Raw genomic sequence first — 25,334 nt, 5'->3', positions numbered from 1 at the left:
CAGCATCCATCATGCATTCATATCTCTTCTCCTTCACTACCAAACAAAGACAATTACTCTGAGGCCTTCAATCTAAAAAACTAATTTGGTGCATACACTTGTCTGATGAAATCAAGTCCACACCTAGTTCACTAACAACAAAGTAACACTAGCAGCTACATAACACTAGCCTTATGGAATTCAAGCAATCAAACACAAACAAATTTCTTGTGTTCCAAGTTGTAGGATCAAAACCAAATCTCATTTAGCTCCCCGTTCATTGGTTGGTTTTAGCTTTCAGGGAATTATTTAAATAATGGAATATAAAATTGACTTTTTGTCAAGCCCTGCTCTAATTGAAATCCAAAAAATAGGGAGAAAAGTGGAGGGTGTTGTAAAATTTTAGATATAATTATATGTATTATTATTGTGGCTATTTGATGATGAAGATGTTTCTTGGTTGGTTGGAATTGAAGCAAGGCCATTAGACATATAACCTTTCAAAGGAATTTGGAATTGGGTTATTTATCTTTCATAAAATGATGTATGTCGATTGGAAGTTTTTAAACAAATAAATGTGTTCTTTTTACAAATCTGAAAACACAAATGGAAAAGCCATTTAAACAAACTGACATGACCTTATAAGAACGGTAAGCGTTCTTACCGTTTGTCCATCAGATTTCTTAGAATCCAACATGATTATTCAAGAAAATGTGAGAGAGCACTATGATGTTTATACAAGTATAGGTAAAAATGTATCCCACACTAGTTTTGGTATGAATGTATCCCACACAACGTAATTAATATTAGAAAATTACAATTAAATGCCAAGAAACTAGAGTTAGTTTCTAATTTTAGACAATGTTTTATTCAAAAAGTAATATTTTTCCAGAAGTGGAATAGAATTTTCCGTCTTTCATAATGTGTTTATTTATAAGTTGTTGAAAGATCATAACTCATAAGTCAATTAGAAAAGAAAAGTATTTCTTGAGATCCTTTTCTTCTAATTTAATTTGTATTCATCAGCAGGCATGGAGATTGTTAGTCTAATTGTCAGAATAGTTGACAAGTATGCGATTGAACCAGCTAGACGGCAAGTGGGTTACCTAACTCACTGCAAAAGCAAACTTGAGAAACTACAGACTGAAGTGGACAAATTAAGTGCCGCTAGAGAGCGGCTAGTGCTCAAGGTTGTAGAAGCTGAAGAAAGAGGTGAAACAATCCACACTGATGTACAGAACTAGCGGAAAGATGCGGATAAGATCACCGAGGAGGCGAACGAATTACGGAAGCCTGATACGCAAGCAAAGATGAGCTGTCTCCGTGGGGTTTGTCCAAACCCAGTGCTCCGATACAAGCTAGGCAGGACATCAACAAAGTTGAAGCAGGCAGTTGTTGAACTCGTTGAACTCTACGCAAAAACAGATTTCTCTAGCATTTCGTACAATGTCCGCCCACAAGAGGTATCCGTGGTATCTGACAAACATTATGAGGCATTTGATTCGAGGATTTCAACTGTAAAGGAAATCATGGATGAACTGAGAATTCCTAATATCGACCTGATTTTGGTGTATGGTATTGGAGGCGTGGGGAAGACCACACTGGTTGAACAAGTCCTTAGGCAAGCTGTAAAAGAAAAGTTATTTGCTGATGCGGTTATGGTAAGAAGTGTGCAAAATCCGGACCTTGAAGGAATTCAAAAAGAAATTGCCAGAAAGTTGGGTATGGAAGTTCAAGAAAGCGAAACTATGTCAGTAAGAGCACTTCATCTATGTAACAGGGTCAAAGACAAGAAAGTTCTTGTAATTTTAGACAACATTTGGGAAAGCATTGACTTGGAGGCGGTAGGACTTCCTTGTCGGTCGAATTGTAGAATACTTTTGACATCCAGAACTCGAAAACTGCTATCCTCAGACATGCGGTTCCAAAAATACTTTGAGCTTCAAGTTTTAAACGAGAATGAAGCTTGGCGTTTATTTGAGACGAAAGCAGGTGATGTTGTTAAAAATCCCGACATACGAATTGTGGCAACCGATGTCGCCAAAAAATGCGGAGGTTTGCCACTTTTGGTTGTCACAGTCGCAAGCTCTTTAAGAAATAGAAGTACTTTACCAGTATGGAAGAATGCCTTCGGTCGCCTAAAAGTGTTTGACAACGAAGACCCAGCCGAACAAGAAGCATACTCGGCTTTAGAGTGGAGTTACAATCAATTGGATGATCAAAAGCTGAAGCCACTATTCTTGATCTGTGGAATTATGGTAAATCACAGGGGATACGCTGATCTGACAGACTTGTTGAAATATACAATTGGTTTGGGTTTGTTTAAGAACTTCGATTCAGTGAAGGACGCACGATATGCATTGCACGCGTGGATTGAAGAGCTTAAAGATTCTGGTCTGTTACTCGACACCGAGGACGATACATTAATCACAATGCATGATTTGTTAAGTGATGTTGCCATCTCGATTGCATCCAAAGGCCACCGTGCCTTACTAAGATCAGAAGGAGATGTCTTGAAGGAATGGCCAAACAATAAGGATTTTTTCTGAAAATTGCACAATGATCTCTTTGAGTTGCAAAAACATCCCTAGGCTTCCTGAAGTTTTGAAATGCCAACAACTGGAGTTTTTGCACTTTGATGGTCGGTTGCTTGAAATCCCAGGTAACTTCTTTGAGGAGACGAAAGAGCTTAAAGTTATGGATTTAACCTGGGTGGATATGTGGTCGTTACCTCCATCTCTTCATCTCCTACAAAATCTTCGTACATTGTGTTTGGATGACTGCAGGTTGGGAGACATAACTCTAGTCGGACAGTTATTGCAACTAGAAATTCTCAGCTTTATGCATTCCACGTTTGAAGAGTTGCCTGAAGAAATAGGGAAATTGACTCGTCTTCGACTGCTGGATTTATTCGACTGCCATAATCTCAAAGTGATTTCACCTAATGTTATATCACGTTTGACAAGTCTAGAAGACTTGAGAATGGAACACAGCTTCAACGGATGGGTGCCCGAAGGAGTAACCGAAGAAAGAAGTAATGCTAGCCTTTCAGAACTGAAGGACTTGCCTCGTTTAGCTGCATTAAGCATACATGTTCCAGATGCTGGCAGTATTCCGAGGGACTTGTTCACTGACAAGTTAAAATGATACCAAATATTAATCGGTGCTTCGTGGGAATGGTACACTGCGGGTGAAACCCGAAACACATTGCAGCTAAAGCTCCCAACTGGCTGTGAATTGGACCATGGTCTAGAAATGTTGTTGAAGAGATCATGTGAATGTTTGTATTTGGATGGGTCGGAGGGAGCTGATAATGTTGCGTACCACTCAGGTAGTGAAGATTTTCAACAACTCAAGCATCTCCATGTCCAAAACAATGCCCAATATACACATATCATTACTGAGGAGGTATGCCACTAGTGTCATTCTTTCCCAGTTACGCCATTAGTACTTGTTTTTTTATTTTTATTCGAGGGATATAATTTACAAAGAAAAATGATACAACCATCATAGAACTCCTAGATTTTGGCTAAATTTACATATATTTGATCATTTGAAGTGATTCGTTTTATCTAGTGCGTATTAAGAAATATTTGTTGGTATAATTTTTTTTATCTAAAGATACCATTTGACTAGATAATAACAATTAATGTGAATTCTCCTCTTAAAAATGGAATGTACAAATACTGCAGGTTGTGTTGCGAAACTTAACAAGCTTGGTGGTGCGTGATTGTAATAGTTTAACTTTTGTGTTATCGTCTTCCATGGCTAGAAATCGTGTATCAACGGAAGAGATAGTGTCAACAAAAGAATATGGTTGTTCTGCATTGAAGGATATAGGGTCATCTGCTATTTCCTTCGAGAATTTAACAACATTGGTAGTAGTTGGTTGTTGCAACTTGAAATATTTAGCAACATGTACGATAGCCAAAACTTTAAAGCGGCTAAGAGAAATGATCGTTGGGAGTTGTGAAAGAATGACAGAAATAGGGGCAACGACATCAAATGGAGATGATGCAGGAAATGATGGTGAGATTTCTTTTTGCCAGTTGCAACGTTTGAACCTTTTCTTTCTACCAAGTCTGCAGGATTTCTTCTCTGGAAATTGCATTGTCAAATTCCCATCCTTGAAAACGGTAAATATATTCGAATGCCCTAAGTTGAAGATTAACCGCTTTGGGTGGAAGAGTTCCCCGGAACTACAAGGAGTGCAGATAACAGAGGAAGAAGTACAAGGAGGGCGTGTTCGTTATTTCTGAGTGTAATGGTTTTGGGTTTTAACGAAGACAATCTTCTGCCCATTTTAAATTAAATTTCGAATAATTTAAAATAATTTTTTGCTTGATTTTTAGTTTTCATAAGCTGGTGTACCCGCCCGTTATTGCGGTGTTTGAAATATTGTTGAAGGTGTAGAAAGTTCTGAATATATATATATATATATATATATATATATATGTGCCTAATAATAGCGTGTACATTGACGGCCTCCAAGATCATCTTGACGCAACATTCTCTCCGTCAATTTCATCTTCAAAATGAAAATAATTAAATTAATCACAAAATTAAGGTGCTTTTAGAGACATAAACTTAAGAACACAAAAAAAAACTGAAACCTTTCGAAAGCACGTATTCTTAATCATATATCAAAATTAAATTCAACCCTTTTTTATTGTTTTTCCCAAAGATCAAACCTTTTTTTATCAATATCTCCCTCTCTTTCGATGGTCATGGGACACTGAATCCTTTTCTTTGAATAAATAGAATCAAATGGATTGATATTAGTTCGACATGACCTATTATCAGAGGTTAATTCCAGTCCATAGATCATTCCTTTTTTGAATATACGAAGTATGAGATTCCAGTAGATTGCCTCTTTTGAAATCTTTAATTCACTTTGATCCACACCCAATCATTCCTTTTTTTTCCTCTACTTTTTGCACAGATATTTGTCTCTTAATAATATTGTACAAATAATCTATTCAATGTCAAACCTAAAAATGATTAGAAACTAAACTTCACGTGCTGAATTGATTAGAACTAAAATTGGCAATATAGCGATCAAATGTTAATGATACAGCAATAATATTTTGAAGGTAAAACGATCAAACGTTAACAACACATTAAAAAAATCAGTCATTTGTACAATTGAGATTTGACTTTGAGAAAAGATCCGTTTGACCATTCTTTTTTTAGGTCCAAGTACCATCCGTGTGATCTAAGTAGTGTTGGTTCTTTTTTTAGGTACAACTATTTGGGAATATAGAAACATTTTGTAAAACAAAGAAGGCGTTCAGCAAATACATAAAATTGAGTGAAATCGAAAGTTGAAACACGAAAGAAAACATATGAAGAAAAACCCCTAATTAGCAGTGAAATTATTGAAAGCTAAAGGACAAACCAAAATCTTCACCTTAACTTTGCTTTCTCCCATTAGAATTTTCTTTGCTTTCTCGCATAACATTCACAATAGTAACACCGCCTGACAGTGACAGTGCTATGATCACAAATGATAAACAACATACTAAACGGAAGTGATGGTTTGAATCTGGAATCAATGCATACCTGACAAGCTGATTTAAAATTGGTTATGCTTTTCCCATGCTCGTAACATTTATCATTTGCAATCGGTAAAATTTTCCTGATAAAGGGAAAGCAAGGAGAGTAAGTTATAAGCAAAGTTGACAGACAAAACAGTTCGATGCAGAGAGAGAGAGAGAGACATAGAGAGAGAGAGAGAACTTACATCAGCTGTGCTCTCAAATACATATGGTAATCTGCATACGAAGAAGCAGTTCTAAATCATCCATTCAGGCCATTAAAACAGTTGTAACATCATCTGCACCGGTGAAGCAAATTCTATGGAACGAAACTTCAAATGAAATGCATATAGATTACCTTAAATTCTGATCCTATGATTTTGCATTTGACTCCAACCAACATGCATGCTTAGAGGATATATACCATCAAGTATAACAGTCAGTAGACGCTCATACCACCACCAGCACATACAAACACAAAAATGCAAACAGAATTTTGATGAGGCTCGGTAATTCTGAAATATCACCTGTGTTTCGTTCTCAGCAACATTGTCTTGTGAGGAATAGCAACTTTTATGGTTCCGCTCAAGAATTTTGCTCATACTGATCAAAGCGGGAAAACAGTCAAACATTTTAAAGTTATAAATTAGAGGTAATAGATAAATAAAGATAGAGAAATCCGAGTGCGAGATGATAGATGAAATCAGATTGAATAGATCAACTGGCGTTAAGACTGTTCGAATACATACAAAGAAGTTTTGAAAACCGAAAACAAACCGACAGAACTGAAAATGGCTGATATAATCAATTTCAGATGTCACAAGAATCCACGGATCACTGCAAAACCAACCCAATAATACAATAACAAAACAAACACAGATCAACAATCCCAAAACTCAAATTCTGACGCAATCAAATTAATCCCCTGCCTAGCCTACTAATTTCTCCAAAATTAAAACCCTAAATGAAAAATTAATGCCCATATCCCCAATTGGTAAATCCCTAATTCAAAAGCCCGATGTAACTCCCTAATTCTTTTATAAATAAGAAATTGCTTACCGGTGGTGGACTTCAGATATGCCAAAATTCACATTATCGCAGCTATGTGATCTTCCCTAGGCAAGTGCATAAACTAACTTACAACACTCGCAACATATGCAATATCAGGATGAGTATGAGATAAAAAAATTAACATCACCACAAGTCTTTAATATCTGCCCCTATTAACAGGAAGCTGATTTGGGCAAATACTCAAATGATATTTTTCTACCATAGGAGTATCCACATATTTACACCCTAATAAGAGTACTTCTATTGAAATTTATCAAGCAAAATAGAACATTTCTTTATGCTCAAATGAATATAAGTTATTGAAGACCCAATATTTTTTTCTATGCCTGTTGTAAAACATCCCCACATTGGCCTGTAATGTTTCAGGATTCATTTCCCAAGCTAGGAAAGTTGACGTTGCCCAGCTATGTAGAGGGTTGGTGTGGCTCTTTTGCAAAGTCAAATCGATTAGGTTTTATGGTGCATACTCTAAAAAGCAACTAGCTTTCCTTCGAGGTATTGAGCATGTAGATTTGACGGAGGGCCGTTACCTGTTATCCAAACGCTCCAACTCTCCTGTCACAAAGACATCATCTCCCCTCACCGAGGCTCCGTCAACTCTCTCCAGTTCGATTTGACGGAGGGTCGGTACCTATTATCCGGTGCCTCCGATGCTTCCGCCGCCATGTTCGATGTCCAGCGCGGGACCGATAACGTGGGCGGCGGAGCTGTCACGAGGCATAAGTGCCTGTTTGCGGTGGATAAGCAGCACGAGCACGGGCATAAGTACGCGGTGTCCTCCGCCGTGTGGTATCCCGTCGACAACGGACTGTTTGTGAAGGGGTCGTACGATCATCACATCAATGTTTGGGACACGAATACGACTCAGGTAGTTATGGACTTCAACATGCCGGGGAAGATGTACCGGACTGCAATGTCGCCGTTGGCAACTTCTCACATGCTCATTGCGGCCGGAACCGAAGATGTTCAAGTCCGCCTCTGTGATATTGCCTCTGGGACTTTTGCTCACACCTTGTCTGGCCACCGCGGTATGTCCCAAAATTCATAGAATTCGACGTTTGATGCACACTTGATACATAGAAAGTTACAAAATTTAAACTTCTTATCATGGTTATGTGAACACATGAAACATTTTGGATGACAATATTGAGGATATAAGCAGGGGTTGTTCTTGAAATTTAGGGTGGACAGTCACGAATGTTGCGAAAATTTGCTTCTTTAAACAATCCGGCCTAGTCGGTTTTCTCAGCATTTTGTAATTTGTAGCATTTGGATTTTCTGGTTGAACCCTGTAACTGTGGACAGCAGGAAATTTACAATACACCGTGTTGGCGGGATTCATGCTTAGAACCTTAGTATCGTAAAGCTAGGTTTCTGCTCTTGGTAGATTCATATTCTTCCTTTGGGTTCTCTAGTTTTTGTTTACAAAAGTACAAGTGTTTTTAGTTTTGTTTCTTGGGTTTAAGTTTTAACATATAACGTAGAATAAAGTTTCGTGCATCTAGAGGGTCCTAAGTGCTGTATTTTCATGATGGCAGATGGTGTGATGACTGTGGAATGGTCTACTTCTAGCGAGTGGGTTTTACTTACAGCATGGATCTATGACTTTTATGACAATGGAACGTGATGAGATCTCAACCAATACGATGATCCACACTGAAGATACAATGTGAATGCACAACCATTATATGCGATGTCTATTTGCTTGTATAAGTCCCGTGTTCCCTCTTTTTCAAATTTCAATTATAACTTCATTGCATTATAGGTCTTTTCCAATCAATGCTTTATAAACTAAAATGGCATTTAATATTAAAGTCGGTTGCTCCAACTTCTATGTCAGTTAACGGGAGTTGTAAGCCCTTTTTCCAACTGTTCTAAGATGAGATTGAGATTTAAAATCACAAAGCCTGTTGAAGTTTTCCTCCATCCATTTATTTATTCCATGAGCTCACTTGTTATCTATGGATTATTGATTATTTTTTAATCCTGTATGAATTGTACTTCATGTCTCTCATTGCAGGAATTGTACACTGGTGGCAATGATAGACAAATTCTAGTTTGGTTGCCGCCCAGAATGGTTTCCGATGAGGTGGGACACCTGATGATTTTGTGCATCTAACCTTCTTAGTTGCTTAGCGGCTTGTATCTTATGCATGTTTGGAAATGCAGGATAAAGGACCATCCAAGGATGAGGATAATTGGAGTGACTAGCATCCGCTGTGCTTGTGATCCTCATTTCCGCTAGGTAGAGCACCTTTGTCTTTCTCTGAGTTTCCTGTTGTGCTTTTAGATCTAGGAGGCTGTATTTGATGGGCACAATGATTAGTAAGTTTATATTTTCTTGCGGCGTGTATATATATGTACATTTAAACACATTCTTAAAGTAGAATCAAGGGAAAAATTCATGGAAAAACTTGTGCACTGATGATTAAAAGAAGAAAAACTGAGTTTGTTATGAATGAAAAATAAAATTTGATAAGTGATATTTAGTTTAATAACACATTAAAAAATTGTACATAATTACCGAATGTATCCGTCAAATATTTCCCTTGATAATTTGTTCAGTTATCTTATATAGTTACACCCTAACAAAATCCTGGAATCAACCTAAAATTCTGTTCGTTGTATCACGCCGAGAAACTAGGTTCGTTGTTGTCCAACAGCATGCAGTCAACATCAATCAAAAACTTGTCACCGGAGGCAACGTTCCCCAATTCTTGGTCTGAAGCTCCATTCTCCGGCTGATTGTCTTCTGCCTGAGTTACTGTGGAGGTGGCAACGGGCGATCCATCAAATTTGATACTTCCTCCGAACGGTATGGTTGCTTGTGTCGTAGAGTTTGCCTGTTTCAATACTTTATTGCACAAGATAGTGCCCTGGAAATCCATGAAAGTATAATTGAGAAACTGCATCCTCTCATTAGGTGTCATCTTTGAAAACCCAAATGAAGTGCTAGTCCATGTATCCAGTGTGCTAGAAGCGGAAGGCAAAACCAGTCTCTCAACTCCCAAGTTCACGAGCTGGTTTTCGAGCTCATCCCTCATAACACGACACATTCCTTGTCTACGATAATGGAACCTAGTTGCCACCAGAGGTACTTCCGCCAACTCACTGTAGATCCTCAGGCTACCCGCGGTGTTCACTTCCACATCTCTCTCCAAAAGCACTGTGTAAAAGCTTCTGAAGTTCAAGCGGCTCAGGTCCGATTCTCTGTTGAAAATAATGTCCTCGACAATGTCACTCTTCTTGTAAGGATCCTGAGAAGGCTCGAAACACTCGTGCATCACACTCAGAGCCAAATTGAGCTTGCTGTAGTTTTCTGTCAAGTCCTCCATATCAGAATCAGATGGAGGAGAAGGCCTCAACTTTGAACTACGGCCCTAAACCTTAAATTCCAAATGAATCCCAGTTTTCAAAATCTTTCATACTCAATCCAATCAATTCAATCATGTTCAAACCAATTCAGTCTAATACGTAAGTAAAAGTTGCTATTCATATTTGGCACATGTAAAGGTATAGATAGTTCCAAGGCAAATTAAATTTGAAGAGTGGTTTTTTTAGATCCCTGGTCAGTGGAAGAAAAATGGTTATTGCATCCTTTTATGATATCAAATGTTAAAATGGAAAACTAACGAAAAGTTCAAAAAAAACTTCAGTTTTAATGAAAAATGATAAATAAAGGTGTAGTGAATAGCATCAAGGAAAGGTAAAAATGTGGTTTTTCATTAAAAGTGAACAGTACCGGGAGTGTTTCGTTAATACTTTCATGTTAAAAAAGGTAAAAATGTGATTTTTCATTAAAAGTGAACAGTACCGGGAGTGTTTCATTAAAACTCTATGTTAAAAAAGTGAAGTATAAATTCTCATCTTGCAGAATGATTAACTCAGAGAAGCAAATGCATAACTGGACAAGATAGTGTTTTAGAGATTTTTTTTTTCTATCCTGATATTAACACACAAAATTGCAATCTATATAATCCTTTAGTTAGAGCATTGTTACGATGTTTCCAGTTTGATAAATAAAATTAAATCCTATTCAATTCAACATTTCAACCGTATGAAAGCATACATGATTTCATTTATTTAGAATTCATAGATGCAGGAAATACCACAACTCCAAGAATTAATTAGGCTTAAAAAACATGGAATCCATCAACAAAATTGGAGTTCGTCGTTGGAAAATGGAAGTTAATTCCATTGTTTCTCTACGTTTCTATCATAGACAATGATATGAAGTGCCTATCGATAGACAAAATCTTGAAAATAATAGCCCTTATGCAAATTGCAATTATTTTCCCTTAATTGATGCGCTTTTCATAACGTTCATGAATTGAGTATAGAATTATTTTTTAATTTTTTAATAGCAACGGTAAAATTTCATTGATAAGAGAAAACATATTACAAATCAGGGAGGCAGAACACTACCATCAACATTACAATCTGAAAGTAAACAAATAAAATCGGAGGCTCCTCAAATCAAGTCCAAAAAGAAGTATCCATGCGGAGAGCATGTCGAGCTAGGAGGTGAGCAACACCTTTGATTTGATTATCTTTGTTACCTAATTTGGTGCCGGCAAGTACTACCGGCAAGACGTGTAATATATTATATTATATTATATTATATGTTTCTACACATTACTGTAGAGATTCAAATTGCACTATTTATGTTTCTTATGGAATGGGCCCTTGATGTTGACTAAATTACAATTGTGCCATTGTGCGTGCGCGCTGTGCTTCACCCAAAACCGCCGGGTTGGGCTGTTGTTTTTGGGCCCGAGTGGGCTGTCCCTTGGGTAGGTGAAATGTCAATTTTGCTTGATTCAATCCAAATCGACGGTCAGGGATTAGGGGTGGTTTGGTCATTTTACACTAAGGGGCGTGGGGGATTGGCGTGCCACGGGGGGCAAGGTGATTTGAGGTACCGTTTGGTACGTGGAACGGGACGGAACAAAGTGGGACAAGGCGTTCCGTCCCATGTTTGGTGCGCCTAAAATGGGTGGAACGAGCTGTTCCACAGGACGAGTTTTAGGTGAATTTTCATTCCACCTCACCCCCTGGAACGACTCGTTCCACATCCGTGGAACACAAAATTATAACCTCTCCGTCTCCTTCTTCTTCCTCCTTGTTTCCATCCGAGGGCATCTTTGCTCCCGCTCCGTTCCGTTCCGTCCTGTCCCATTCCGTCCCGTCCCGTCTGCATACCAAACGATACCTCAGGTAATGGGTATTGAGTTCTGAGGGAATGGGTGTGTTGGCTGCAGACTGGAGAGAGAAGGTGGGGTTGATGGATTGTATCTCTCCCTCTCTGTCACTTCTCTCTTCCTCCATCTATGACATCTCCATTACATTTCTCTTCAGGTCCTCTCTCTCTCTCTCTGAAATATCACATGAGAGAAGGTGGTTTGGAGGATAATACGATTGTTGCTGTAATAACAAGTATGTAGCTCAAGTTTTGAAAATTTAATTATCATTAGTTGCTTAATATCATACTAATTATGTTCAATTTGAGATTATAATCATGTTCAAAGAGAACCCAGTTGGGAAATTTGAGGCCTTTAGCTTGGGGTGTTAGTTATATTTGTTAAATTTGTCACGGATTTTGGGATGATATAATATTTTTGCTCTAACTGCTGCATGATCTTTGTGGTGGGGAATTTGGCGTGGGACGGCTTGATGATTCTACTTTGCTTCCTTCAGGGGACGATTGACCGTTTTCTTAAAAACAGTCCAGCCAGCGCCGAACTTTGGTTGATTTTGGGGCATCTGAGTTACTTAAGCTTGCTTGGTTTTCAAGAAGGGAAGGCAGTGGAGTCAAGCCAGTATGATTTGGTTTTTCTTCATGTTGGGGCTGGTGAGTTGGAATCTTTGGTGGTAGTTGTATCACAAATAGAGGGTAGTAAAGTGTCCCACTTTGCAGCGGGGTACGTAGTTTTTCCTCGAACCTAAATTTCTATCTGATTTCATCAATTGAATCTCTATGTGTGTGTGTTCTTTTGTTAAAGGAAATGCAAACATTTTCTATTTCATCATCTAAGTTTCTATGTGCATCTTCTTTTGTTCAGTTACTTTTCTAATTGATTGTCATGCATTGTGTTTGAAAATGTTTAACCAAACAAAGTTCTTGCATTTATAAATCATTTAATCAAACATAGTTTTTATGTGGTAATCTATGTTGTTGCAACTGAAAAAAAAAATCCAATATTGGCAGGGCTGACTTTTACTGTTGGATGTGATTAAAAATGTAAGAATTTTTTTTCCAAGTTTCTGTTTTTAATGAGGCTCGATTGAAATAAGCATCAACTTGATTGAAATAACTTAACTACCTTACTTCGTCTGAATGGGGAATATTTCATTTCCTTTTGTTTGTTTTTGTAGTGATGTAATTCGGGTTCTGTTTAGTGTGATTTTAAATCAAATGCCTTACTTTGTTTAGATTTTTTGGGCATTTGATTTGTTTACCAATTTTTAAGACAAGTTTGTAGACTCTGCACACTGTGTCGTTCGTTTCGCATTATTGGTTGTGTCGTTCGTTTCGCATTATTGGCTGTGTCGTTAGGATGTAGACAGAATAATTTGCCGTCCAAGCTGTTATATGCTCGTGCCTTTGGCATGCAGCTACCCAAGTGTCTTTGTAGTCTATTGGGGACGCCTAGCACTCTTATTCATACTTTCTGGCCTTATACACAAGCTGATTCTCTGGGAGCACTCAATGCCATGCTTTTTTTTAAAATTTTTTTTTATTTTTTTATTTTTTGTTGTTGTTTTCCATTTTGGTTTGTATCGATATTTTCACAGATTCAAATAACTAAACTACCACCTCAATGACCAGAAAAACAATGACAGCTCAGAAATTGAATTAAAATTCTCATATAAATCACACACAATACACAATCTTTACTCCATTGCTAATGGTTGCACCACTTCTTTTTACTCCATATATATGCACATCCTTATATATTTCAATCTTTAGACTAAATAAAACAAAGAAACATCAACAAATTGCTAATGGATTTACTATGTTTGGGAATTTCAGGAATTTGGGTCGTTGGAGGGAGAAGTTGGTTCCTTTGTCAAAATTCTCATATAAATCACACACAATACACAATCTTTACTCCATTGCTAATGGTTGCACCACTTCTTTTTACTCCATATATATGCACATCCTTTTATATTTCAATCTTTAGACTAAATAAAACAAAGAAACATCAACAAATTGCTAATGGATTTATTATGTTTGGGAATTTCAGGAATTTGGGTCGTTGGAGGGAGAAATTGGTTCCTTTATGTCAAAATGATTCATGTCTGTCCTGGATTGTGGTTTCAAAATAAAAGATCTAATAATTGTGAAATTAAATCTAATAACTAAAACACTCATAACATTAAGTGATACGTTAAAGCCAGATATAAACAAATAAAAAATGGTAACATTGTGAAAAATTTCAGTACATGCAAAATCACATATTTATTTTTATAAATTAAAAAAAAAACAACCTACGTTATGTTTCTTCTTTTTTTCTCTCTTATGTCACGTACCAGAATCTCTAGGAGTGTGATTAGAACCTTGGGAAGGGGAGTGGGAGCAGGGTACAGTGATGGTTTTGATGTTGTTTTATAACTTTCGTGCAAATGGTTTCTGACATTTCATTTTAGCTGAAATTTCTTCAGTCATTGTTTACTAGCAAATTTAATTGTTGGTTTGCTAACCACCTTCTCAGGACTTTGTCACACACTATGGGCTGTGTCGTTTGTTTCGCATTATTGGCTGCATCGTTAGGATGTAGACAGAATAATTTGCCGTCCAAGCTGTTGTTAGGTTGTAGGCAGAATAATTTGTCGTCCAAGCTGTTGTTAGGTTGTAGACAGAATAATTTGCCGTCCAAGCTGTTGTTTGGTTGTAGACAGAATAATTTGCCGTCCAAATTGTTAGATGCTCATGCCTTTGGCATGCAGCCACCCAAATGTCTTAGTAGTCTATTGGGGACGCCTAGCACTCTTATTCATACTTTCTGGCCTTATACGCAAGCTGATTCTCTGGGAGCACTCAATTCCACGCTTTTTTTTTTTTTTTTTTTTTTTTTTTTGTTGTTTTCCATTTTGGTTTGTATCGATATTTCCACAGATTCAAATAACTTAACTACGACCTTAGTTACCGGGAAAAACAATGACAACTCAGAAATTGAATTAAAATTCTTATATAAATCACATACAATACACAATCTTTACTCCATTGCTAATGGTTGCACCACTTCTTTTTACTCCATATATATGCACGTCCTTATATATTTCAATCTTTAGACTAAATAAAACAAAGAAACATCAACAAATTGCAAATGGATTTACTATGTTTGGGAATTTCATTCTGTTTAAATTAGTCACACTTGCAGTTTCTTCATTTCAGCTACCTTCTTTTTCTTTCTTTCTATCTGTTTACTTCAAAGAAAGAGCATCACAAACTCTCTGGTCTAAGCAGAAGAATTTGAAGTGAAGTCACCACCAAAAGTGATAAAGGTACGTCATTTAATCTTCTTATTTAACTTCATTTGCTTTGTTTTTTTGTTCTGTTTTAATTGTTCCTAAATTCTTAGTGAATGATCTTTAGTGAAAGCAGAATCCAGATTTCATGTTATACCACAACAAGATTTTGTTATCTAAAAAAAGTGTCTCACATCCATCCTAATTGGTGACGTGCTTTTTTTTAGTCGACCTTAGTGAAAGTACACACAATTTTACTTGTGGTTTAGGACCCGTTTGATAGCCATTTCATTTAGTTGTAGGGTACACATATTGTTAAATTAGAGGAAGATAAAACATAGTGCTTTTAGATTTCTTGGTTCTTTTTGCTTTTAGTTAGCAAATTGCAATTGTATCCAGAAGAACTTTGCAAGAAAGAAATAAATTATTAAGTACTCTCCCTTCTTACTTCATTAGCTCATTCTTAATTTACAGAACGACCGATTTGTATTGGTGCTCCAAAGAACGTATATTGAAGAGCAACTCACTTCATCCATAACCAACAAAGATAAGGGTACGTTCTTTAATTATAATCATATTTGATTTAAGTTGGAATCTTGGATTTCATTTATGGTAATTTGGTGGCTGTCTTCATATTTGATTTGATTTAGGGGCTTTTCACATGTAATTAGCCTTTGATAATAGAGAAAAATGCTTTGAATTCAATAGTTTGTAGAATCAATTTACTTTATAACACTAAAGAATCTTTACAAACAAAAATCAATCGGAGCATGACAAGTGGATAGATAAGGGCGTCGGAATCTGGATGTGGGTGGGTGGAGCTTATAATTTAGGGTTTAGGACTCTGCCTTTGGCGGAGTCCTAAACTTTTGATTGCTAAACTCACTAGCTATATTTCTGCAATATATTTCACACTTTTTAGTTTTCTTAGCTCAGTGAATATGTTATTTACCGCATTCTCTGCCTTTTTTTCTTTTTTTCTTTTTAAAAAAATTGTTTTCTTATGAATTAATAATAAATAAAAATCTGAGAACACAATTTTTGGAAAGAACAGTGTAAGTATACAACCGATATTATTAATTGTATGTAAAAATTGATTAAAAAAACTATGAATGTATCAATACATTATATGAGTCACCAACTTTTACCAAATCAATAACTTACAACTAATAATGGGAGTAAATTTTGGTATAAGTGTTATACAAGTGTTGTTTTATAAAAATTGTACGCAAGTCTATTATGCTCGAGATTATAACATGAAAAACACATTTGTGGAGTTTGTTTTGTTTAAATTTGGGAGTTTTGTGATATAATTTTAATCTGTGAATTTTTTAATTCAGATTATTTTATACATTCTGATGAGAGAGTGAGTTGAAATAGTGATTTGTTTTTTTTTCATTGTATATAGGCAGAAGTTGGTTCAAGGTTGAATTAATAGTTATATCTTTTCCAATTCCATGTTTGTAGATAATAACGATGCACTCATACAACGTTCTCTATCTAGCTAAGAATGTTGGTAGTGGTGAAGTCCTGCTGAATTGCTAAAAAAAGGTCCTCTCCAATTGGTTTGAACCAAACTCCAATCCCAAAACAAAACGAAAAAAAAACCACTAGGTAACCACACTATCCTTATTTTCTTTGTAGTATAATTATGTTGTCATATAAAATTGCTTCATGTGTTTCAATATTTTTCTTTCCTTGCGTAGGGTGCTTCCTTAACAATCATCAAATACTGGACAAAAGTTTTTAGCGTTGAAGCAAAATTTTTTTGCTTGTTTTGGCCTACTCTTTGTATCTTCGAAATACGACCTCTTTTACAATTTTTAATCCCGTAACAACGTGTGGGCAAAACTTTTTAATCCATCCTAAGTACACACAGTTTTACATATGATTTAGGGTCGGTTTGATAATCATTTCATTTAGCTTTAGGGTACACATGTTAAATTAGAAGAAGAAGATAAAACTTAATGCTTTTAGATTTCTTAGTTCCTTTTGCTTTTAGATAGCAAATTGCAATTGTATCCAGAAGAACTTTGCAAGAAAAAAAAGAAATTATTACGTTCTCTCCCTTCTTACTTTATTAGCTTATTCTCAATTTACAGAACAACCGATTTGTATTGATGCTCCAAGAAACGTATATATTGAAGAGCAACTCACTTCATCCATAACCAACAGAGCTAAGGGTACGTTCTTTAATTATAACCATATTTGAATTGAGTTTTGCATCTTGGATCTCATTTATGGTAATTTGGTTGTTGTCTTCATATTTGATTTGATTTAGGGGCTTTTCACATGTAATTAGGCCCTTAATAATAGAGAAAAATGCTCCGGATTCAATAGTTTGTAGAATCGATTTACTTTATAACACTAAAGAAATTTTACAAATAAGAATAAATTGAAGCATGACAAGTGGATAGATAAGGATGTCGGAATCGGGATGTGGGCGAGTGTAGATTATAATTTAGGGTTTAGGACTCGGCCTTTGGATGGAGTCCTAAACTTATTATCGCTTAACCCTAGGTCATAAAAATTAACCCTATGCTTTTTATAAAAAAAAAAAAAAAAAAAAAAAAACAACAACAACAACAACAACAATCGTGAGTTTTTTGGTAAACAGTGGGGCATTTGGTTTGCTTCTAAATCTGGTGCCATGCAAGCTTGTACTTTTTAGTCAATGTATTAATTATTTATCATGTTTATGTTAAATCTGCAATAGTTCAATGTACATACGTGATGTAATCTTGAAAAAGAATGAAGAAAATCAGATAAATAGAGAGATGAAATGCTGAGCTAATAGTAGCAGCTCAGCATCCATCATGCATTCATATCTCTTCTCCTTCACTACCAAACAAAGACAATTACTCTGAGGCCTTCAATCTAAAAAACTAATTTGGTGCATACACTTGTCTGATGAAATCAAGTCCACACCTAGTTCACTAACAACAAAGTAACTCTAGCAGCTACATAACACTAGCCTTATGGAATTCAAGCAAACAAACACATACAAATTTCTTGTGTTCCAAGTTGTAGGATCAAAACCAAATCTCATTTAGCTCCCCGTTCATTGGTTGGTTTTAGCTTTTAGGGAATTATTTAAATAATGGAATATAAAATTGACTATTTGTCAAGCCCTGCTGGAATTGAAATCCAAAAAATAGGGAGAAAAGTGAAGGGTGTTGTAAAATTTTAGATATAATTATATGTATTATTATTGTGGCTATTTGATGATGAAGATGTTTCTTGGTTGGTTGGAATTGAAGCAAGGCCATTAGACATATAACCTTTCAAAGGAATTTGGAATTGGGTTATTTATCTTTCATAAAATGATGTATGTCGATTGGAAGTTTTTAAACAAATAAATGTGTTCTTTTTACAAATCTGAAAACACAAATGGAAAAGCCATTTAAACAAACTGACATGACCTTATAAGAACGGTAAGCGTTCTTACCGTTTGTCCATCAGATTTCTTAGAATCCAACATGATTATTCAAGAAAATGTGAGAGAGCACTATGATGTTTATACAAGTATAGGTAAAAATGTATCCCACACTAGTTTTGGTATGAATGTATCCTACACAACGTAATTAATATTAGAAAATTACAATTAAATGCCAAGAAACTAGAGTTAGTTTCTAATTTTTGACAATGTTTCATTCAAAAAGTAATATTTTTCCAGAAGTGGAATAGAATTTTCCGTCTTTCATAATGTGTTTATTTATAAGTTGTTGAAAGATCATAACTCATAAGTCAATTAGAAAAGAAAAGTATTTCTTGAGATCCTTTTCTTCTAATTTAATTTGTATTCATCAGCAGGCATGGAGATTGTTAGTCTAATTGTCAGAATAGTTGACAAGTATGCAGTTGAACCAGCTAGACACCAAGTGGGTTACCTAACTCACTGCAAAAGCAAACTTGAGAAACTACAGACTGAAGTGGACAAATTAAGTGCCGCTAGAGAGCGGCTAGTGCTCAAGGTTGTAGAAGCTGAAGAAAGAGGTGAAACAATCCACACTGATGTACAGAACTGGCGGAAAGACGCGGATAAGATCACCGAGGAAGCGAACGAATTACGGAAGCCTGATACGCAAGCAAAGATGAGCTGTCTCCGTGGGGTTTGTCCAAACCCGGTGCTCCGATACAAGCTAGGCAGGACATCAACAAAGTTGAAGCAGGCGGTTGTTGAACTCTACGCAAAAATAGATTTCTCTAGCATTTCGTACAATGTCCGCCCACAAGAGGTATCCATGGTATCTGACAAACATTATGAGGCATTTGATTCGAGGATTTCAACTGTAAAGGAAATCATGGATGAACTGAGAATTCCTAATACCGACCTGATTTTGGTGTATGGTATTGGAGGCGTGGGGAAGACCACACTGGTTGAACAAGTCCTTAGGCAAGCTGTAAAAGAAAAGTTATTTGCTGATGCGGTTATGGTAAGAAGTGTGCAAAATCCGGACCTTGAAGGAATTCAAAAAGAAATTGCCAGAAAGTTGGGTATGGAAGTTCAAGAAAGCGAAACTATGTCAATAAGAGCACTTCATCTATGTGACAGGGTAAAAGACAAGAAAGTTCTTGTAATTTTAGACAACATTTGGGAAAGCATTGACTTGGAGGCGGTAGGACTTCCTTGTCTGCCGAATTGTAGAATACTTTTGACATCCAGAACTCGAAAACTGCTATCTTCAGAGAAGCGGTTGCAAAAAGACTTTGAGCTTCAAGTTTTAAACGAGAAAGAAGCTTGGCGTTTATTTGAGACGAAAGCAGGTGATGTTGTTAAAAATCCCGACATACGAACTGTGGCAACCGATGTCGCCAAAAAATGCGGAGGTTTGCCACTTTTGGTTGTCACAGTCGCAAGCTCTTTAAGAAATAGAAGTACTTTACCAGTATGGAAGAATGCCTTCGGTCGCCTGAAAGTGTTTGACAACGAAGACCCAGCCGAACAAGAAGCATACTCGGCTTTAGAATGGAGTTACAATCAATTGGATGATCAAAAGAAACGACTATTCTTGGTCTGTGGAATTATGGTAAATCACTGGGGATGGGCTGATCTGACAGACTTATTGAAATATACAATTGGTTTGGGTTTGTTTAGGAACATCGATTCAGTGGAGGACACACGATATGCATTGCACGCGTGGATTGAAGAGCTTAAAGATTCTGGTTTGTTACTCGACACCGAGGACGATACCTATATCACAATGCATGATTTGTTACGTGATGTTGCCATCTCGATTGCATCCAAAGGCCACCGTGCCTTACTAAGATCAGAAGGAGATGTCTTGAAGGAATGGCCAAACAATAAGGATTTTTCTGAAAATTGCACAATGATCTCTTTGTCTTGCAAAAACATCCCTAGGATTCCTGAAGTTTTGAAATGCCAACAACTGGAGTTTTTGCACTTTAATGGTTACTTGCTTGAAATCCCAGGTAACTTCTTTGAGGATATGAAAGAGCTTAAAGTTATGGATTTAACCAAGGCGTGTATTTCGTCGCTACCTCCATCTCTTCATCTCTTACAAAATCTTCGGACATTGTGTTTGGATCAATGCATGTTGGGAGACATAACTCTAGTCGGACAGCTATTGCAACTAGAAATTCTCAGCTTTATACATTCCGAGTTTGAAGAGTTGCCTGAAGAAATAGGGAAATTGACTCGTCTTCGACTGCTGGATTTAAGGAACTGCCATGATCTCAAAGTGATTTCACCTAATGTTATATCACGTTTGACAAGTCTAGAAGACTTGAGAATGAAATACAGCTTCAACGGATGGGTGCCCGAAGGAGTAACCGGAGAAAGAAGTAATGCTAGCCTTTCAGAACTGAAGGACTTGCCTCGTTTAGCTGCATTAAGCATACATGTTCCAGATGCTGGCAGTATTCCGAGGGACTTGTTCACTGACAAGTTAAAAAGATACCAAATATTAATCGGTGCTTCGTGGGAATGGGACACTGTGCGTGAAACCCAAAACACATTGCAGCTAAAGCTCCCAACTGGCTGTGAATTGGACCATGGTCTAGAAATGTTGTTGAAGAGATCATGTGAATGTTTGTATTTGGATGGGTCGGAGGGAGCTGATAATGTTGCGTACCACTCAGGTAGTGAAGATTTTCAACAACTCAAGCATCTCCATGTCCAAAACAATGCCCAATATACGCATATCATTACTGAGGAGGTATGCCACTAGTGTTATTCTTTCCCATTTACGCAGTACTTGTTTTTTTATTTTTATTCGAGCGATATAATTTACAAAGAAAAATGATACAACCACCATAGAACTCCTAGATTTTGGCTAAATTTACATATTTTTGATCATTTGAAGTGATTCGTTTTATCTAGTGCGTATTAAGAAATATTTGTTGGTATAATTTTTTTTTATCTAAAGATACCATTTGACTAGATAATAACAATTAATGTGAATTCTCTTCTCTTAAAATGGAATGTACAAATACTGCAGGTTGTGTTGCGAAACTTAATAACCTTGGTGGTGCGTGATTGTAATAGTTTAACTTTTGTGTTATCGTCTTCCATGGCTGGAAATCGTGTATCAATGGAAGAGATAGTGTCAACAAAAGAATATGGTTGTTCTGCATTGAAGGGTATAGGCTCATCTGCTATTTCCTTCCAGAATTTAACAACTTTGGAAGTAGTTGGTTGTTGCAACTTGAAATATTTAGCAACATATACGATAGCCAAAACTTTAAAGCGGCTAAGAGCAATGAGGGTTGGGAGATGTGAAAGAATGACAGAAATAGGGGCAACGACATCAGATGGAGATGATGCAGGAAATGATGGTGAGATTTCTTTTTGCCAGTTGAAAAGTTTGAGCCTTTCCTCTCTACCAAGTCTGCAAGATTTCTTCTCTGGAAATTGCATTGTCAAATTCCCATCCTTGAAAACTGTAAATATATACGAATGCCCTAAGTTGAAGATTAACAGCTTTGAGTGGAAGAGTTCCCCAGAACTACAAGGAGTACAGATAACAGAAGATTATTTGGGGTGGTGATGAGGATGAAGATGATGACTGTTGATGCAGATGATGGTGTTGGTGAGGATGACAATGTTAATGATGACGGAAGATATGATGATTCTAACAAAGAGAGCGAAGGTGATGCAGATGTTGCTGATGGATCGTGGTGGTCGTGGCAAAACTACACTCAATACATATAAAGAATTAACTTTGCTGCATAGTTAGTTCTCTTGTTAACATGTTTGTTATTTCTGTGTGTAATGGTTTTGGGTTTTAACCAAGACAATCTTCTGCCCATTTTAAATTAAATTTCGAATAATTTAAAATAATTTTTTGCTTGATTTTTAGTTTTCATATGCCGGTGTACCCGCCCACTATTGCGGTGTTAGAAATATTGTTGAAGGTGTGCCTAATAGTAGCGTGTACATTGACGGCCTCCAAGATCATATTGACGCAACATTCTCTCCACCAATAAATTAAAGATAAAACTAAAATTGGCAATATAGTGTTCAAATGTTAATGATACAGCAATAATATTTTGAAGATAAAACGATCAAACGTTAACAACACATTAAAAAAATCAGTCATTTGTACAATTGAGATTTGACTTTGAGAAAAGATCCGTTTGACCATTCTTTTTTTAGGTCCAAGTACCATCCGTGTGATCTAAGTAGTGTTGGTTCTTGGTACAACTATTTGGGAATATAGAAACATTTTGTAAAACAAAGAAGGCGTTCAGCAAATACATAAAATTGAGTGAAATCGGAAGTTGAACACGAAGGAAAACATATGAAGAAAAACCCCTAATTAGCAGTGAAATTATTGAAAGCTAAAGGACAAACCAAAATCTTCACCTTAACTTTGCTTTCTCCCATTAGAATTTTCTTTGCTTTCTTGCATAACATTCACAATAGTAACACCGCCCGACAGTGTTATGATCACAAAATGATAAACAACATACAAAACGGAAGTGATGGTTTGAATCTGGAATCAATGCATACCTGTAAAGCTGATATAAAATTGGTTATGCTTTTCCCATGCTCGTAACATTTATCATTTGCAATCGGTAAAATTTTCCTGATAAAGGGAAAGCAAGGAGAGTAAGTTATAAGCAAAGTTGGCAGACAAAACAGTTCGATGCACAGAGAGAGAGACATAGAGAGAGAGAGAGAGAGAGAGAGAGAACTTACATCAGCTGTGCTCTCAAATACATATGGTAATCTGCATACGAAGAAGCAGTTCTAAATCATCCATTCAGGCCATTAAAACAGTTATAACATCATCTGCACCGGTGAAGCAAATTCTATGGAACGAAACTTCAAATGAAATACATATAGATTACCTTAAATTCTGATCCTATGATTTTGCATTTGACTCCAACCAACATGCATGCTTAGAGGATATATACCATCAAGTATAACAGTCAGTAGACGCTCATACCACCACCAGCACATACAAACACAAAAATGCAAACAGAATTTTGATGAGGCTCGGTAATTATGAAATATCACCTGTGTTTCGTTCTCAGCAACATTGTCTTGTGAGGAATAGCAACTTTTATGGTTCCGCTCAAGAATTTTGTTCATACTGATCCAAGCGGGAAAACAGTCAAACATTTTAAAGTTATAAATTAGAGGTAATAGATAAATAAAGATAGAGAAATCCGAGTGCGAGATGATAGATGAAATCAGATTGAATAGATCAACTGGTGTTAAGACTGTTTGGATTTTACCATGCGTACATACATACAAAGAAGTTTTGAAAACCGAAAACGAACCGACAGAACTGAAAATGGCTGATCTAATCAATTTCAGATGTCGCAAGAATCCACGGATCACTGCAAAACCAACCCAATAATACAATAACAAAACAAACACAGATCAACAATCCCAAAACTCAAATTCTGACGCAATCAAATTAATCCCCTGCCTAGCCTACTAATTTCTCCAAAATTAAAACCCTAAATAAAAAATTAATGCCCATATCCCCAATTTGTAGATCCCTAATTCAAAAGCCCGATGTAACTCCCTAATTCTTTTATAAATAAGAAATTGCTTACCTTAGTGGCTTGAACGCCGGAGATAGAGCAGAGAGGATTGTGTTCGACGGCATGGCACGGTAAAGTGCGCCGCGGTTCGTATGGAAACAGCTCGTCGGAATTCGAAGACCCAGACCCTAGCAGCTTAACACTTGAAATTGATTTGTTGGTTTCAAACTTCGATTGTGTGGGAATTCTCTTCGTTGATAAGAGGGTTTGAGGTTTTATGCGATTTCTTTGTTTGAGGTTTACAATTTTTTTTGCTAATTGTGAGCGACAGAGATGAATTTCACCTATTTTTTTGTGAAAGGTGAGTGAAAAAGGAAAAGAACTCAAAAGATAAAAAGAAAGAAAGAAAGAGGAAGAGAAAAAGAAAGAGTGATGAAAAAGGGGCCGGTTGTAGAATATAACGAGAATGGAAGGTTTAAAAGAAAATGGGTAAATTACATTTTATCCTTCTCAAGTTTGAAGTCGATTTTAATTTTTTACAATATTTTTAAAACATTTTAATTTTATATATTTATTTATCATTGTATTTCAATTTTATATATTTACTAGCCTCTCTGCACGCACTAACGTGCGTGCGAGAGGCATTTTTGCATCACGGGCGCTACGCGCCCCAAAGATGTGTTGTTTTAGATATTCTTATATTTCTTAAGTGATTATTTTATAAAATGTGTTTGTGTCCATCACAACAATTTCTTATTAGTTTCAATTTTTTATTATGTTCAATCATCTAACTTAATCTTTTTGCACCTACCCATTGTACCCAAAAATGAAATTTATGAATTGTACACTAACCAATCCACCTTTTTTTTCTTTTTTTTTTTGCTTGCTAATTATTATGGTGTCTTTTTTTTTTGTTTGGCTGATAGAATTTGATTTCACGAAATGAGTTATGCTTGATCATTATTATGACTTTGGTAATTAAGTTACTCAGTCTAGTTAGAATTTTGTTATCTCCATCAGTACCATTTTACCCTTATATATTGTACAGAAGATCAAGAGTTAGTTTCCTTAAACTCTCATATAAAAAATAAAAAAATATGCTTAATTATTTAATGTTGTATAGAAAATATGAAATGATCAATATATTTTGTAACATGAGGATTAGTGGTTGTATTAAAAGGGTGCACAACAACATTTTTTTATTATGGTGGACAAAAAGGTATTATGGGCAATATTTGGCGTCATTCGAGCAGGTTGGCAGATCATTTGTTCAATGGTTGTGTGAATGGGATAGTTGATGCAGTTAGAGGAGTG

The 25,334-nt window shown here is 36.3% G+C and overlaps 3 protein-coding genes and 2 long non-coding RNA genes across 12 annotated transcripts in view; 2 read left to right on the top strand and 3 right to left on the bottom strand.

The window, feature by feature from the left end:
- The window catches only part of LOC125479274 (probable disease resistance protein At4g27220), a 35,984-nt gene extending 13,610 nt beyond the window's left edge, over positions 1-22,374 (top strand). Inside the window, exons 1-6 of one of the 5 annotated variants that reach the window (XM_048588442.1) lie at positions 14,809-15,095; positions 15,534-15,612; positions 16,527-16,673; positions 17,162-17,242; positions 18,873-21,238; positions 21,521-22,374. In XM_048588442.1, coding sequence (XP_048444399.1) covers positions 18,875-21,238; positions 21,521-22,069 — 2,913 coding nt within the window. In that variant the 5' untranslated portion in view covers positions 14,809-15,095; positions 15,534-15,612; positions 16,527-16,673; positions 17,162-17,242; positions 18,873-18,874 and the 3' untranslated portion in view covers positions 22,070-22,374. Of the gene's footprint in view, positions 1-3,615; positions 3,627-3,671; positions 3,730-14,808; positions 15,096-15,533; positions 15,613-16,526; positions 16,674-17,161; positions 17,243-18,872; positions 21,239-21,520 lie in introns of those variants that run through there. The other 4 variants (XM_048588441.1, XR_007259904.1, XR_007259903.1 and 1 more) reach the window with 4 other exon arrangements.
- LOC125479285 lies at positions 5,326-6,255 on the bottom strand. 2 transcript variants are annotated; one of them, XR_007259916.1, is made up of 4 exons: positions 6,044-6,255; positions 5,875-5,924; positions 5,723-5,753; positions 5,326-5,617 (listed from the first exon to the last, which is right to left on the bottom strand). It is a non-coding gene; the product is annotated as an uncharacterized LOC125479285 (long non-coding RNA). The 2 variants fall into 2 exon arrangements; XR_007259915.1 differs by having other exon boundaries at positions 5,875-6,255.
- On the top strand, positions 6,894-8,927 carry LOC125479281 (WD repeat-containing protein ATCSA-1-like). The gene is made up of 4 exons (XM_048588451.1): positions 6,894-7,615; positions 8,126-8,294; positions 8,608-8,676; positions 8,757-8,927. Exons 1-2 carry the CDS (start codon positions 7,252-7,254, stop codon positions 8,212-8,214), a joined length of 453 nt encoding a protein of 150 aa, XP_048444408.1. The 5' UTR covers positions 6,894-7,251; the 3' UTR covers positions 8,215-8,294; positions 8,608-8,676; positions 8,757-8,927.
- LOC125479278 (increased DNA methylation 1-like) lies at positions 8,982-9,970 on the bottom strand. The gene is made up of 2 exons (XM_048588446.1): positions 9,140-9,970; positions 8,982-9,103 (listed from the first exon to the last, which is right to left on the bottom strand). Exon 1 carries the CDS (start codon positions 9,920-9,922, stop codon positions 9,215-9,217), a length of 708 nt encoding a protein of 235 aa, XP_048444403.1. The 5' UTR covers positions 9,923-9,970; the 3' UTR covers positions 8,982-9,103; positions 9,140-9,214.
- Positions 22,375-22,604: 230 nt separating the features above from the next.
- On the bottom strand, positions 22,605-24,487 carry LOC125479283. 3 transcript variants are annotated; one of them, XR_007259911.1, is made up of 5 exons: positions 24,093-24,487; positions 23,545-23,870; positions 23,376-23,425; positions 23,224-23,254; positions 22,605-23,110 (listed from the first exon to the last, which is right to left on the bottom strand). It is a non-coding gene; the product is annotated as an uncharacterized LOC125479283 (long non-coding RNA). The 3 variants fall into 3 exon arrangements; XR_007259913.1 differs by having other exon boundaries at positions 22,605-23,034; XR_007259912.1 differs by lacking the exon at positions 23,224-23,254.
- Between the last annotated feature and the right edge of the window lie 847 nt (positions 24,488-25,334).

This window comes from the organism of the source record quoted next, unplaced genomic scaffold (genome assembly GCF_019419815.1).
Source record: "Pyrus x bretschneideri cultivar Hongxiangsu unplaced genomic scaffold, Pyrus_bretschneideri_v1 Contig28, whole genome shotgun sequence".
Taxonomy (NCBI): Eukaryota; Viridiplantae; Streptophyta; class Magnoliopsida; order Rosales; family Rosaceae; genus Pyrus; species Pyrus x bretschneideri.
This window is presented reverse-complemented; position numbering and strand designations above follow the sequence as displayed.